At 40.1% G+C, this 16,529-nt stretch overlaps 1 protein-coding gene across 11 annotated transcripts in view; it reads left to right on the top strand.

Moving 5' to 3' along the window:
* Positions 1-6: 6 nt before the first annotated feature.
* SLC44A3 (solute carrier family 44 member 3) overlaps positions 7-16,529 on the top strand; it is a 39,794-nt gene continuing 23,271 nt past the window's right edge. For 10 of the 11 annotated variants that reach the window (XR_005956448.1, XR_005956446.1, XR_005956444.1 and 7 more), the window contains exons 1-9: positions 7-51; positions 245-352; positions 2,877-3,019; positions 3,458-3,594; positions 5,034-5,127; positions 6,455-6,624; positions 7,159-7,248; positions 7,880-8,004; positions 9,681-9,867. Coding sequence is in view for 5 of the 11 variants with exons in the window: in XM_041483357.1 (XP_041339291.1) it covers positions 25-51; positions 245-352; positions 2,877-3,019; positions 3,458-3,594; positions 5,034-5,127; positions 6,455-6,624; positions 7,159-7,248; positions 7,880-8,004; positions 9,681-9,867 (1,081 nt within the window). In the remaining 6 variants the exon portion in view is untranslated. Of the gene's footprint in view, positions 52-244; positions 353-832; positions 995-2,876; positions 3,020-3,457; positions 3,595-5,033; positions 5,128-6,454; positions 6,625-7,158; positions 7,249-7,879; positions 8,005-9,680; positions 9,868-16,529 lie in introns of those variants that run through there. The other variant, XR_005956447.1, reaches the window with a different exon arrangement.

Below are 16,529 nucleotides of genomic sequence, written 5' to 3'. Positions count from 1 at the left end.
CGGCGCGGCGCGGCGAGCGCGGCCATGGAGCGGCGCGGGGACCCGCGGCAGGTGAGCGGGGCCGGAGCGCCCGGCACAGAGCGGGGCAGCGCGCCTCGCTACCGCGCAGCGCCAGCTGTTCCGCACGGAGGGGGACACGTTACGCCCTTGCTGAAATCTCCGCCCTTTGGAACTTGAGTTAATTTCACAGGAAGTTTGTTCTGTTGTTTTCTTGAACTTTTTTTTTTTTTCTTCTTCTATTTAGGACTCTGGAGATAGTGTTTCTGAGCTGCGGGAATGGAGACCAGCCATTTACAGAAAGTGTACGGACACTCTCTGGCTGCTCCTCTTCTGTCTTTTCTGGGCTGGTTTGGTAAGCACGCACAGTTTGTTTGTTTGCTTCCTGGAAGGATAAATCAGATCCGAAGTTAATGGGGTTCTGCATTGTGTTACACTAAATCTAAACGGAAATTGTCACGGGCACAGGTCCCCAGGTTTGCCCAGGGATAGAGCTTACCTCTGTGGTGGAGCAGTGCCTTATTGTGGCGTCAGTCACACTAAGGTCTGCCCATATGCTTTAGATACCATGTATACACAGGGCTCGGTTATTTAGTATTCACCTTTTTTGTAAGTCAGTCCAGGCTCTGACTGGGCTCTTTATTCTACTGATTCATTCTAGCCTTGCTATCTTGCAACGTATGTCCATGTGATGCTACATTAAGACCACTATCTCAGAATAGCATGCAAGCTTTTGGGAGAAGGCTTTGTCTTTCTGAAGCGTGAATGGGGTTTTTATGTTATGTCTCAGTCTACTCAAGATTCTCATAAATACACTTTTTAATTCCATGCATAGGAACTCCTTAAATGGAAGCTGATGCAGAATATTACCTATACATTTAGAATACTACACAAATGGATGGTGAACTTTGTGAGCAGGATAGGGGTTTTTACCTGCTGTGTAATGCTTACTGCTTTGATCAGTGGAGGGGATGCCACAAATTAAACCTCTCAAATAGTAAGGATTTAGGATTTTTGTTTGGTTTCTCTCACTGTTTTTATTACTCACTTGCTATAAAATAGCTTATTGCATGCTTGTGTTTGTTTTCTTGTGTTTGATCTTATTTTTAAAATATTTAAGAAAATGTAATGACACTAATTTGTTCACATAGTGAAAAAATTGAAATCACATTAATAGCTCTGTGGAAATGAGAATAATGTCCATGTGCCCCTGAAGCTATTGCTCTGTTACTTAACAATATTTATTGCTTTTATCCAGCATTCTGCACTTAAAGAAAAAAAAAAAAATCACCTACCCAGTGGACCTGTATGCCCCATATTTAGAGGACATTTTCACCTTGAATGGAATTTTTCTAAAAGTATGTTTCAGTTGAGTTACAGTGACAGCTTATTTCTTGTTTTCCTTCTGAGAACATTTTAATTATTAAAAAAAAACTTGCTCAGTAAACATACCGGATCTGGATATATTTTGTTATTGTAACAAATCACATCCACAAGTATCCACTAACATCACTTGTTAGCTTGAATTGAGGAATCCCTACAAAGATGTCCATATTGAGACAACATTAACATGCCATCATAATTTTAAAAAAATTTCTGAACTAGTTAAGACTGCAAAAAAGAGTCTGCTGTAAGCAAAAATGAGATTGCTCTCAGAACTAAAGAAGCACATTCCTACATGTTTGTGTATGAGACATGTTTTTGCCCAGATCCAATCTTTAGTCACAAGTACTAAAATAGAAGCACAGAAAAAGGCTCTAAAGCTGAAGTTAGACGGCAGTTGTGCTGGTCTGTGCAATCTTTCTTGAGCACAGCCAATACTCAGCTGTACTCATTCGAAGCAGCAGTGGTTAATGTGGACTGGGAAGCCTTGCTGCAGCCAGCAGTTGGCACACAGCCACAGAGCTCAGTGATTGTCCTTGGTTGTGTGTGAAATGTGACTTGCACCCCATGGGACAGAGGAGAAGCTTGCATCACTGGGTTGTTCAGTAGCTGGAGTGATGGGGAGATAAGCCTTGGGTAAAGCAGTACTCAGGACTTCACCAGTTTCACAGAAGAATTGCTGCTTCTTGGCACTCGCAAAGGTTCTTTCCAAGGATTATTTTGGCCCTCACAATGTACAGGAGGGTTTAAGCTGCATTCCTAGACAAGGTGTTTCATTTTGACTGAGGATTGCTGCTACTTGTCCAGCAGAGGTACTTACCTGCCTCTGGGGTTTACAATAAGATGATATATACTGGAACTTTGATCTGGCAACAGAACAACTAAAAGGTCAGGAAAGTGTCACCTATGTGCACAGTGTGGTTTTCTCCAGGTTTTTCACATGTGTTAAAGAGTGCTTCTTCCTGAAATTCCAGGTAATCTCCATTTAAAATACATTTTATGTTTAAAAGTACCTCTGATTACATTCACTAGCAGCTTCAAGGGCCCATCATGGCAGCAGTTCTATTGTCCAAGTGTGTCTTGAAGGTCATCCTGTAACATGAGATGCAGTGAGCACATAAAAATGTTACCATTTGAATGATCTTGAATGATCTCTGAATGATCTTGCCTAATGACACACATGAACATCACTAGGAACAGTGTTCAGCACCTTAGTAATGCTTTCCTCTTATTTTAATCAGGACCTCTATCCTTCTTCTCCTGTGTTATTCTGCTTAAATTATATATTTTCAACAATAGATGAAGGAAAGCTCTAAGGAAGCAATAGGGCTAAAGTTGCCCATGTGACTTGCTCTGGCCTTGTGTAGAGCGGTGAATTACAGATTTAACTGCTTGCAACCAGAAGGCAAAAATGCATGACCTAAAAGGAATATTTATTGAATAGGAAGGAAAAGCTATGGTAGCATGCTTTCACATTTAAAAAAATATTTTAACAGATGTTTATAAGTGGCTATGCTGTGGTGGCTGGTGCTGCAGAAAGACTCGTGCTTGGATATGACAGCTTTGGGAACATATGTGGTCGGAAGAACACTCCTGTAGAAGGGGCAAATCTTTCTGGATTAGACATGACTAATAAAAAGTAAGTGCATCTGATAAGGTATAGATAAATCAAATGTTTGAGAACTTAGTAAAATACACATCTTCTAGCTGTCAATCATATACATCTGTTTATCTATACACTGTTGTACTGAAGGGCAAAAAAGGTGGGAACAGTGCAGAAATTAAAAAGTTAAGATAGAATTCGAAAATATGCTGCATTGTTATGCTTTATGCAGCTGCCTTCTTAAAGAGGATCTTAAATGGGACATCAGCCAAACAGGCAGTCATTCTATGTGGTAAATCTTTCTACTTAAGGATGTTGCACATTGAAGTTCCCAGTCATTCTACTGACTCCTTTGGAAAAATTTTCACTTGCTTTGTAGCACTTTAAAAAAGAAGATTCGGAATTTATACTTATAAAAAAAAAACAAACAAAAAAAGCTTGTTTATTGAGAAGAGGATCTTTTTTTCTTTCTAGGTATGTGTTCTTTCTGAATTCATGCAGCCTGGAAATACAAAGCCTCAAAAGCAGTTCACTTTCCTTGTGTGTGTCAAGTTGTCCACAACAGCAACTCAACTCTTTGGAAGATCTACAGAGTTTTGCAAGGAATAATGGTGTGCCACAGGGAATATGAGTACCTCAGTGTATCTGTAGAACAATTGAGCAGTTTCCACTTGGTTTTTTTTTATGGCTCTTACACTAGGGAGTCATATCTTACCATTAATTTCCTGAACAGCTCATGGTAACAGAAAATGTCTTGTTTCTGCTTTATTTCAAAACCATAGTTTCTAGAAATGTTACAGCTCTGTTATGCAAATTAGAAAGTTGTTCATTAATTCCTGCACAGTGCTGAGATTATGTAGCAGAAAACTGACTGTTGATAATGAACTAGTGAAGTTTGGTGAGGGTGCCAGTAGGTGACCAGAGTTCATATGTTGTTTGTGACTCTTGTCCAACTGGTTCCTTTAAATGTAATTAAAACTATGGTGCAATTATTAATTCCATGAAGACACAAGTGGATTTATCCCTCTAGACATCAGATCCCAATGTTTGCTATTCCATTTTGTTGTAGTTTAACCCCTGCTGGCAACTAAGTACCACACAGCCACTCACTTCCCAGCAAAACCAGGACACACCTTGAAATTCTATCTGAGTCTGGTGTCCAAGATGAAAATGCTGTCAGAAGTAGTTGTTGTGTGAAAGAAGCTCCTGAATAAACATTCATGTCCAACATGTAAATAAAATAATCTGTAGCCTAAACCTTATTTATAAACTTCAGACCATATGAATATTAATGGCTATTATTGTTGGAGGTCAGTATCCCAATCTTTTTTTTTTGTTGTTGTTGTTGTTTGTTTGTTTTGCTGTTTTATTTGGCAGGGATTGCTATTTAAATTGACATTATTTCTTTCAATTTAATTTTGGGGTAGTTTTTACATAATTTTGTATCTGCAGAAAGCTGTAAACACCTGTGAGATTATATAAGTATTTTCAGTCTAACTAAATATAATTGCATCAATTTCCAGCTAAAACTGCTTGCATGTCAAGGCAGGGAGAACTCTTGCATTTTGAATGGCTTGGATGTGCCCAGCCTTTCTTTCCCAGAGGTGCTGTCTGATGGAGCAGAGTACCTGGAAATATTCCACCTAGATCCCAGCACAAGTTAGGTTTCTGGACACAAATGTATTCTATTCTAACTCAGGAGGGCCTGGTTCTATTGTAGCTTCCATCATTTCAGGTTTTTCTCTATTCCTAGTGAGCAAGGATTAATAGCCAGGTATGGCACTGTGGAGAAAACAGTGTGCCTGCCCTCCAGGAATGTAAATGATAACGGCAGTTAAGTCAAGAAGGCAAAAGATTCTGCAGGGATTGGTTTAGATTTACTCAGCTACCTAATTTGCTATTCACATTCCCACTGGAACATCAGGGATGAAAACGGCCTGCTAAGGGATCAAACCAGAAGTGCAAACAAAACTTAGCTGTTAATGTGTTTTTTCTCTCAATTTTTTACGAATCTTAAGTTACTTTTTTTTTTTTTTCTTTTCTTTTCTAGGTTCTTTCCTTTGTGTTTACAACTTGAATGTTTCCAGTTACACACTAAATCCAAAAGCAGCTCAGCTGTGTCCCACACTGCCAGTTCCACCAAGGTAATAATGACTGAGTACTTTACAACCTCCTTCAGTCCAAACAGATTCTTAGGGATTGTTACTTTCTCACATTTTGTTTTTGGCTTGATGCTTACAGTCAGGATGGTTTTGCTTTGTTTATTTATTTTTATCCATGTATCCTTACAAGTTCTTTTATGTGCCTGTGTCCTGTCCCACAGAATAAACAAGGACAGCATTCCTTTCATTCCTCTACCCTTTATTCCTCTACCCTTCCATTCCTCTTCCTTTTCCAAATTAGGAAAAAGCACTCCATATGAGGAACAACTTAGCTCCTGCACAGATTTTGCTTTCTCCCTCAATGCCAAGGATGTCGTCTTTGGCCTTGCTTCTTCTCCTGAGCCCAGAAATTTCCATCAGAATAATTTTATAGCCAGATGGCTTGAAGAACGAATCTGTGGATGTTGCTGTCTTTGTCAAATCTGGCATTTGTGAGTCAAAATTCTTAAACCCATGATTTTAAGTTCCACTGTGTCATGAAAATACAGCAGAGAACTGGAATCTCTGTGTTTGCAGAGCTAATTCATCTGCTCTGAACAGCAGAAAATAGAAGAACAAAGTGAAGAGAAGAGAGCAGGAGACATGTAAAAACATTACATACAGTGGATCAAAGGACAGCATGTAAATTGATGAAAAAATATGGCATGTTTCATTTATTTCCTCAACTTCCTAGGCCTTTTTTGGTTTGTCAAGGAACTCAGCAGTTATTAATCTTGCATGGTAGAAGCAAAGCTAGTTAGTGAAATTTTTAGCTGTTGGTAACAAAACCTCTCCTTTGCCACTGGCTGTTGTAGGGCAGCACTGCCAAAGTGGGACAATAAATATATGCAAGAAGCTTTGCTGGGAGTGCCAAATAATTTTGTATAAATATTTGGTGCCGTTAATTGTATCTTGCAAACATTGTTTTGGTGTGGCTTTTAGAATGCTTAAATATCATAAAAACAATACAAAATGTTTGTGATCTAGAATTATCTACAACAGCACAGGTTACAGCCATGTTAGCATGAACTTCATTTTTGCATAAACACATGGGAGCAAAATAGGTGAAGCCAGACTAGAATGGGAATAGGAGCTATGTGCTGATGGTGAGAGAGTTGTTAATTTCATTCCCCAGTTGATCTTGAATGGATCTGTTCTTCATAGTGATACAGGCATGACACTATTAGGATTTTATTTTGCAGATTATACATAAAATTACTCTTTATAAAAGAATGTTCTGTGTGGAGAATGACAGGATGGGTCTCTGTGGATTTTAAACTGTTTGTCCAGTAATTAATATTTTTTACCACTTTTGTTTTCAACCTTTCAGTAAATCCTTTCCATTATTTAATCGCTGTGTTCCGCAAAATCCTGAATGCTATTCCAAATATGCATCTGTCCTAATAAGTATGGTTAATGAAATGGATGTTTTTCATCGGATTCTGAGTGGAATATTGGCAGGAAGAGATACTGTGATAGGACTGAGTGTCCTTGCACTAGGTAAGGTTATAAGTAAAAAGTGAATAATGATATTCAATTGAAAGGTTAAAATGTTTCTTATAAGTCCATACGTTTAATGCAAAAGTGGACTTTTTTCATATTTTCTGGGCACAGTTATTTTTTAAGGAAGAGTGATCAGATTTTATCAGGAGGCATTTAATAGACTGGTGAAATGCAGATCTCTATCAGATTCTGTGGTCCATGACATGGTTATATACCTCATTTTGGGGGACTGTAAGAAATTGTTGATGAAAAAGATTACATCAGCATGAATACTTGAACTTAATTCTTACATAAAATGTTACTAAAAAGCTAGTATTTTCCGTGGTGAAATATATCAGCTATAAGTTTCTTATTATTTAAGTTAAATGTAATTTTGTGCTTTAAATGTTAAAAAGGTTGCCAGCTTTACTAAATGCTGTTGCTATTAAGATTACTTTTTAAAAATAAAAGCCAAAATTCTACAAGAACCTTACATTTATATTTAAAATAAAAAGGGTTGTAACACTCAAACTCAGTTTATGTGTTTTTCAGCCCTCTCTTTGATACTGCTTTTAGCCTTCAGATTCATTCAGACTCTCTTCATCCATACTCTGATTGCACTGGTTGTATTCGGGTTGTTGTGTAAGTATATTTATTGTTTCACTGTACTGAAGGATTAGCAGCTGAACAAACAGCTATCCTTATTCCAATGACCATCCTCAGTAACCTTCAGCTTACCACAGTCATTTCCAAGCTGAGGCCTGCTTGCCTTTTGGTGCCAAGGTCTGGCTGTGCTGTTCCAGCTGCTGAGTGTTAGGATGATGGTGATGTTTATTGTTTTTATAGATGCCTGGAAACAACATTTCTTTTGGCAGATGAATGCAGTTATGAAAATGCTACTGTTTCAAAGAATGCTTAGTGAACTCTTCCACTGCCTGCTTTAGCAAGGGAGAACCATAGGAACGTGTCTGGCTAAAGCTTGTCATTCCATGAAAGTTAGCTTTGTATCTCCACAATGAAATTACATGCCTGGGCTTTAGGATAACTGCAGGAAATCCAAATGTTCTGCTGTGGTTTTACCTCAGACTGACAGGCCATTATTGGAAGTTCCTCTGTGCTCACTGATCCTGTGCCTCACTTTGGTGACTGGCAGTATTCCCGAGCCCTGTGGGATGGTGGGGAGGGCAGGAGACTGGGAAGGGAGGCTGGGCAGGCATCAGCCTGCCAGCAACCGCGTGCCCTGCCCGCCCTCATGCTGCTCTGCTCTGCTCAGTTGGCTCAGGTGTTCTCTGGTGGCTCCATTACGACTACAGGAATGACCCCAGCACTGAACTGGAAACAGAAAAGGAAAATGTAAAGTTCCTACTTGGATATGCCATCTTATCAACAATTGTCACTGTAAGTAGCATTTTGCCCTAAGCAATGGCAGAGGCTGTAACTTGAAAACTTGAACTACAGTGGTTCTGCAACAATAAAAATAATTCCTATTTGTTTTTCAATTGGAAAATGAGAATAAATTCTATTATCTTCTTACATTCATTGACATATAATCATAAAATAATAGAATGGTTTGGGTTGGAAGGGACTTTAAAGGTCCCTAGTTCCAAATAGATTTTTAGGCCCCCATCAAAACTACAAAAATAATTTTATATATTCATTGTGAAGCTTGTTTGTCATCCTTGCCATACTTCAAACCCATGCAAACTGTATTAGTAGTGTTGGTGTAAAAAATGCAAGAATTGTGTTCCATGCCCATTTTTTGCTGCATCAACTCACTGGAGAATCATGTTGAATAAACACAGGGGTACTGGCTGAGTATGGACAGGAGATCTGTGGATTCATCCCACCCTGTCAGCAGGAGAAAGGGGTGGCAGCTCTTTGAGACAATGAAAGGGGCAGTGAAATGCAGGCAGCAGTGTCTAGACCTCAAGTTATGGGGTTAAATTCTGTTTTTCTCTCACTGACCTTGTTTTACAACAGAAAATCTGAGTGTGGTTTGCAACTTCTGAAGAGAGTTTTTTCACTCTGATGTTGCAATGTTAAAGGAAGCCATTTCTCAATCTGATGGTGCAGTCAATTTGTACTTCATGAGGCATTTGTCAAAGCAGTTGTCCTGTTGTCTTAGAGATGAATAAGATCCATATGGAATTTGCCAGATATGAACAGTCTGACAGTTTACAGTGACAAATATAAATGTGTCACAGACCAGATGTTTTTAAATATCCCCTATAAATTATGACCTTTTTACATCTGCTGATACTAAAAAGTTAAGAAAGTTACTTTGAATGCTTGTGTGTTCTGGTACAACTGACTGTTGTTTGCAGAGCTGTGGGAACACCCACTGCTGCAGGTTATGCTTCTCTTCAGAGCTGGTGGCTTCTTTCCAGAGCAGGCAAGAAAACTGGTGAAGGAACTGCCACTGGTTGTATATATTGCTTTAAAGATTCTAACCTCCCTTTTAATTGTTGTTCATAGTTCCTTGTCACATACAAAGAATTGGGGATATTGTGGGATTTTTGACTCAGGGTTTTGTTATTGGCGGGTTGGGTTTTTACTTTGGGAAGACAATAATTTATTTAAATAAGTTTTCATTTTATGCCTGCTTTGCTCCTTACATACATAGCTCAGAAACTAGTTTGGTGGTGGATTGCAGGGAAGGACTGATTCTCCTACCATTGTGAAAGTGAACAGTGGCAAGCTGACCTGAGTAGAAAGAAAGTTTGAAAGCTCTTGACATGCAGGGTATGTGAAAGCAATGAGTAGTGTGTAATGTACATTTATGTTTGCTATAAAGCAAAATAGACAGTTTCCATCAGATGAACTGAAGTCTTATGAATCCTATTTTGTTAAAAAAAGCCAGCAACAACTATTGTAGGAAAATAGATTTTAATCCACAGGCTCTTTGAGAACATAGGCAGTGTCTTGGAAGGATTTTCTAATGTGTAGCAAGATTGTATAAATTGCTTTGTTGTCATGTCTTTGTGAAATCTGTATCCTCTGATCCCACATGACAACTCTGATAATTTTCTTGAAGTAAAACCCCTAACAATTTGTCTTTTTATTTCCTGAAACAGGTTGTTCTGCTCTCCCTTATATTTGTACTAAGAAAGAGGCTTCCATTCTCTGTACAGCTCTTTCGAATTGTTGGCAAAATCATTGGCAGAATTCCTTTCCTCCTGTTCCAGCCACTCTGGACTTTTCTGATTCTCATTGTGTTCTGGATATTTTGGGTTGCTGTACTGCTCAGCTTAGGAACTGCAGGTAAGCATATACTTTTCATGTTTTTGACTGAGTGCTAGCCATTTCCTAAATTCTTTTCTTAAATGTGGGACCTCTTGGTGTTGGTGTACAAAATGTGAGCTAGCATTGTTACACAGCTGAGTTACTTGTTTTTATTTTATTTTATTTTCCACTTGTTGGAGTCTTTTTCATTGGCCTTTTGTGTCCATATGTGGACTTGAGTTTTGTCCTTTCTCATTTATTTGTTAATAGATGGTTGTAGGTACAATATATGTTTGGTGTACTTAAATGAAAAAAGTAACAGGAAGGAGGAGACAGCTTTTAGTGTAAATGTTACAAAATGAGGATGTTCATCTCCTCTGTCTATAAGCAATGTTGAATTGTCACAGAGGCAGAACATTTCTTTGGGGCAGTAGTTCAGTGACAATTGCTATCATTTGGACTAGTGCAACAGTACTTGGATTAATCCAGTGGTTCTTGCGGTTGCAGAGGAGGTGCTCTGTGAAAAGAGTCAAGCACTATGAAAGATATGGCAGAACAGGTTTTTAGTATGCAAATGGTGTTACTGAGGGATATATCACTGTAAGATCTGTCACTGATTGAACCAGGGTAATTTGGATGCTGTTCTTTGGCCCAGCACCATGCCATTCAAGTGAAAGAGAGGTTGTCCTTCTGTGGAACATCACTCAAAGAAGTGAAGCTAAACTGTTTGTATCTCTGGGAGTAGCTCCTCATGTACACATCAGCCCCTGTCCATACAGAGCATTAGGATTTGGGCACTGGTATTTTTTCATTTTAAATTTCTAGGGCCACTGTTAGGAGCCAATTGCTATCCTTTGGATCCTAGGATCAATGTGGACAGAGACCATTGTTTATGGGTTTTCTCTTTTCACAAACTTGCCAGTGATTTCTGTGTGGAAAACCAAATGCAGTCTAATTCTTTGAATGCTTGGGTGTTACTGTTTACTTTGTGTTTCCTGCAGTAACTCCTTAGGACAGAATTACAGATCCCTGCCAGGCCAGGAAAGCCTCCAGCCTTGCCATAGCTGAGCCCATTTGGCAAAGCTGGCTGTATTCCCTATCTCTGTGGATCAGGTACCTCACTCTTCCATCACAACTGCTTCCATCTCAGTTCATTCTGGCTCTTTGCAAGACCCACTTCATTTCTATCATGAGAAGCTGTCTGAGTCCCTGCTGGCATTACAAATCACACCCATTGCTCAGGCTAGCCTGGGGTCTGTTTCCCTCCAGCTTTCATTGGAGAGTTGTGCAGACTTGCCAGTCCTTGTTTCTGCTGCCTGGAGTAGCTCGTGTCTGTCGGGAACGGCTGCTTGAAGCAGCTGCTGACCTGCTTCTCCTGCAAAAGGGTCAGATCTGGCATGGCCAAATGTCTGAGCTGCAATCTCTTTGTGAATTGTTCCTCCTCACTAAATAGTCAAGCTGATGCCCGTTGCTTTATATGTCATGAATATTCCTTCTCCACACTGCTTTGAGTTAGATTTTCCAATATAGAAACAGCATTGTGTGCTGAACACAGTTCTGTGTTGCTCATTTTTCTGCAAAATCTTTATGCCATTTATGTACAGATCAGCCAGGCAGCAGTAATTTTGAAACTGGCCTTATGGGATATGCTTCAGACCAGGTTTTATAGAAAGGAGCATCTCCTGAGCTATCAACCAACTGTTCATTTAAGATAAACATTAACTGTAGTAAATTTAGTATTAGGACAATAGAATTAATTATAACACATAGATTTTCTAAATACATAACTACTGAGAACTATGTGAGCAAATATTACATCCTTGGTGTTAAATCAAGCTGACTTGATCTTAATATGCACACATAAGAATGTAAAGCTTGCCCTTATTATATCTACATGTAGAAAATGCCAACTGAGTCTGTTGTATTCAAAAGCTTTTGGAAATGCAGCAGTCATTACAAAAGTAGAAATATTTTAGCTCATGTGACAGAAAAAACTTGATTAGGGCAGGATGGGAAAGCATTTGGTATTTTCCGGATGCCTTTACAGACTTTGCAGGAAAATAGTGACTTGCACATTATATCCAAAAGCAAATTCCACATATATTCACGGGGAAGTAAAACCCAATGAAAACTGCTTTTGAGAGGCTTTTTATGCTTTTTCCATATTGTGCCATTTTTCTTCATTGGTTATATTCTGTTTCCTGCTAGGCATTTTCATTCAACTCTTTTTCTTTTTCCTCTGCCTTCTTGGAGAGTAGGATTCAAACAGTTTATGACCTGCTGTTACATTCATAGTGCAGCACACAACTCCTGGCTCAAAGGTATTTTATGTTGTCTTCTCTCTAGCTTAATAGGAATGCTGATATTTCCAGCAAATGATGCAAACAGTACAGAGAACAGCATAACCTTAGTGCAGAGCAGAGTGATGATAAAGTTTCAGTTTTGAAAGAATTGAATTTTTTCAGATTTAGCATAAGAAGAGAAGGTCAATATATTGCCTTTATGAGCAACCTAGTAAAACATAAGTTTTAATGGAGCTATTCTGGCCGGGTATTTTTAGTGCAGATGTCAGTCCTTACAACATCTTCCTGTCAGAAGCATGTTAATGTTTAGAAGAGCACGTGTGCATTTTATAAAGCGCCCAAACCACTTCTCAGTTAAAATCCGCGCACGAATGCGGATGTCATTACTGAGCTCTGTGTCGGGCTGTGTCGGGCTGTGTCTGGGCGGGCTGGGCGCCGTGTCCCGGCCGTGTCCCGGCCGTGTCCCGGCCGTGTCCCGGCCGTGTCCATGGAGACAGCTTGGGGAGCCGCCGGGCGCTCGCTGTCCCCGCAGCAGCACCCGCCAGGGGGCGCCGCAGCCCGCGGGGAGCGCCTCAGACCCGCCCGGCGGGCGAGCGGCTCCGGGGAGCCGGGGGGGACAAAGGGCGGCTCGGCCCGCCGTGCTCGGGGCAGGGCCGGGGATCCGGCCCGCTCCGGGGCACGGCCAGGGCAGCCCCTGAGCCTGCTCGCTCCGGGGAACGGCCAGGGCAGCGCCTGAGCCTGCTCGCTCCGGGGAACGGCCAGGGCAGCGCCTGAGCCGGCCCGGGAGCTGAGCACACGGACAGCTCCGTGTCAGCAGGATTGCTGTTTGGACTTCCAGTCCCTTACTCTACCTCAGATTTGTTTTGTAATTCAGATCTTAGAAGACGAGCACAAAACGAGATCTGGTGTTGAGAATATTCCATTAGTTTGTCATTCAAATTTTCAACCCAAATATGAGTCCCCTGAAATGCTGTCTGTTAAAGCAGCTCACCATCAGATAAGCTGGGGGTCATTCTGCTGTTCTAGGATGCCATACCCACACATCCTGTAATGACAAGTGCATACAGTACCGTACCGTTAATGATGCACTGACGGGACACTTTTGTGAAATTTATTAGTTTTCTACAATTGTCCTGGAAGTGGAAGACATTTCTTTTTGTTTTGCGTTTTGGGGACTTTTTGCACCACTTGAGAGTACTTCTCTGAAGATCTCCAAAACTACGCTTTCTCTTGCAGAGCAATTTGTTTTCTTCATTGACAAATAGTTGCCTGTCTAGAATTCAGCTTGTAAAATACAGGTGGTGATTTTCTTGGGTTTGACACTTTGACGTTTTCTTCTCACAAATATATAATATGTTTTCTGGGGCTGTGCAGGCTGTATTTTAAACGCAAATATACCAAGAAAGCTGAAAAAATGAAATGTTTATGAAGACACTAGTCTTTTGTCTAATACAGAGAGATGGGTAAATGAAATTGGCTTGCTGCTGTGCTGCACCTGTTCTTAACATTTTCTTTGAATCTTCACTAGTTATATAATATTTATGGTGTCTCTGCATCTTAACAGTTATGGAGCACTTGATCCTTGCTTCAACTGTGGCACATCTGATCATTATGCGACCATGCAGGCACCTTATTTACATCTCCTCCAAAAGTTAGCGTTACTGTGAGAAAAAATCCTAACTTCTTGGGAGCTATAGAAAGCTATAGCCTGCACTTGAAAGGTACTTATGCACGTGACTAATTTGAAACACATGGATAATCCTATTAAAATCAGTGGGACTACTTATGCTTTTTAGGGTAGGCACCTGCCTAAGTACCTTGGTAATTCAGAATCTGTAAGAGCAGCAGAGACTGAGTGAATTCCAGGCCTAGAAAACTAGGAGAAATGCCAAGACTTCATGAGACTTTAGGTAGCACAAGCAGTGGCACCAGTTAGAACCATTAGCTGGCTAGGAATGGAATTCAGCTGTTCTTTGGAAAAGCTGATATGTCTTAGGGTTATTGAGTTTTATTGTTTGCTAATTTGTGTGCATTTCACTGCAGAACTGAAGTGGCCATGTGGCACAGCAGAGAATTTGTTTCCACTTTCCAGAGTGCAGGAGCTGTGAGGTCCACATGGTGTAAATACTGCAAATGTAGGATGAGAAGGTGGTGTGGGGGTTTTTTTTGTGTAATGAAGGTGCATCCTACAGGCAAGTGAGCAGCAGAACTGCTACATAAAGCTGTGCAACAGCAAAATGAGCAATAAAAATGTATTTCCTGCAGGGGCCTTGGCATTCCAATTACAGTCAGGTAGCTTACCTGTAAATACATTTACGTGAAAAAGCACAAAATAAGATAACACAGTAGATTGTGTTGCAGGAAGCACTAAGATTCAGTGTATGATTCCAGAACCTTTCCTCACAGTGGGAGGGGCACAACCTATTTTCATGTTAACAGGAACTGATAAACAGGCTCTCAGTATTTTCTTGTCAGTGGCTCTTTGTTTGTGATAAGGAAATTGCTGGACTAAACTTCCCAGGAATTTTTGTCTCTTACAACAGCCTGTTGCTGCAGGCATCAGCAAAGCCTCAGAGCAGCAACTGCTGGATAAGGACATCTGACTTAAGTCTGGCAGTCCCAAAATGGAGCTGAAGGTACCACACACAGCCACCACCGACTGGTGTCCCATTGCCTGCTGTGCTGGCTGCCAGGGCAGCGCTGGGCTGCGAGTCCCACGGGGAAATTCTCCCCGGGTTCTGCTGCAAACACTTGGCCTGTTTGCATTGTTAACATCACTTCTTTTGAAGTATTGGCAGCAGATCAACACTTGTACTGATCAAAGGCTTCCAGATTAGGTGATTCAGCTGTGGGGACTTAGTTCTTTACTGAGTTGTTAATGTCATCGTTAAGAGTGTATGGTACACTGGGAACATTCATTATTGTGTTGTTGGAGAAAAATATTCTGTTGACAAATTAAACTGTATTTCAGGGTTTTGTTGAAAAAGTTTAATTTTTATGAACAGATAGATCATAGTACAATGATAAGGAAAATGGCATGTACTTTTCTTGACAGGTTATCTAGGACAACTTTAAAGTTTATCTGAGATACTGATATAGACAAATAGGCATGTAGTTCTGTTGACAAAATCAAGCATGTCTGGTAGGCCCAGAAGACAGGAAATTGGACAGAGGTGTTTATATCATTAAACAGATTTTTGTGAAATAACAAAACTAGTTTACCATACCTGACCAGCAAAGTGATGGAAGGTGAAGTCACAGGTGGCTCTGCCTGATTGTGCAGCTGAGCACAGCACTGTGCCCATGCAAAAGTACAAGGTTGTCCAGGAAAGACAAAGCCATTACTGTTTTTACTGCAGGTGGTTATTTCAGTAGGCTGGTAAAAAGCAAACAGGATTAGCTTGCCATATGAACATTTTTCAGTCTTCATGACAACACTACTGATACAAAGCCTGAACAGGTCTATTTTGCAAAAAGAAATGTTCAGTTGGATTGTATGGTGGAAAATGTCCTTAATTCTGCTACCAAATGGTGTAATATTTTTGCATGAAAATGGAGAGGTAGGACACCTTGTGTCTCACTGACATCTTGCTTGCCTAAGTTCCCTTAGTGAAGGCTGTGGGCTATGGATAATGAATGTATTTGGCTAGTTGTGTGTGCTGCAGGAAAAGGCAGTCTAGAGCCTCTGAAAGAAATATGGGAAATGAAAAATCTCTTGAATTCATAATTATGTGGTGCCTCACTTATTGCAATGACTTAAGTAAGTGATTATGTCCTCAAGAACTCACCTTAAAAACCCTCACTTTTGCAAACTTAAGGCCAGTGAGGCACAGGATGGGGAGGAATGAGGGAGAGTTTATGAGAAGAGATCTGAGTAGTAGCTTTTTCAAACCATCAAACATCTTGCACTTCACAGTGCAAAATTCATTTGAATATATTGGAAGCACTACAGTATTTCTATGAATGACCAACTGTACAGCACTGGAGAGAGCTTGCCTGTTCAGCCAATATTGTTAACCTCTCAGAAAAGAAAATATCTAGAACATATGTCTGTATTTATGTATCCATGTAGTATTTTTTTTATCTTTCAAAGAACTTTAAAATAATGTTGCAGTGCTACTATGGGGTAGATGGATATTTTTCTTAATTTACAGACTAAAAGGCCTTGCTTCTGAAAACTTAGAAAAAGCTTGTCTAAATCTGATGGTATTGCTGAAACAAATCTTTACTGTTTCTACTTTTAGTTATTCTTGAGTAAGAAGTCTGTGGCTGTAGAAAAACAGGCCAGAAAGGAACCATTTCCTAGATAGCTTTGTATATGTGGTGGTTTTTAACTTGAATGTGGTGTTTTGTCCTGTAAGAGAACACAGAGATATATAATCATTTAGCTTGGAAAAA

Source organism: Pyrgilauda ruficollis, unplaced genomic scaffold, assembly GCF_017590135.1.
Source record: "Pyrgilauda ruficollis isolate IOZ18807 unplaced genomic scaffold, ASM1759013v1 scaffold6, whole genome shotgun sequence".
NCBI lineage: Eukaryota > Metazoa > Chordata > Aves > Passeriformes > Passeridae > Pyrgilauda > Pyrgilauda ruficollis.
Note: the sequence above shows the minus strand (reverse complement) of the source record. Positions and strands in the feature narration are given on the sequence as shown.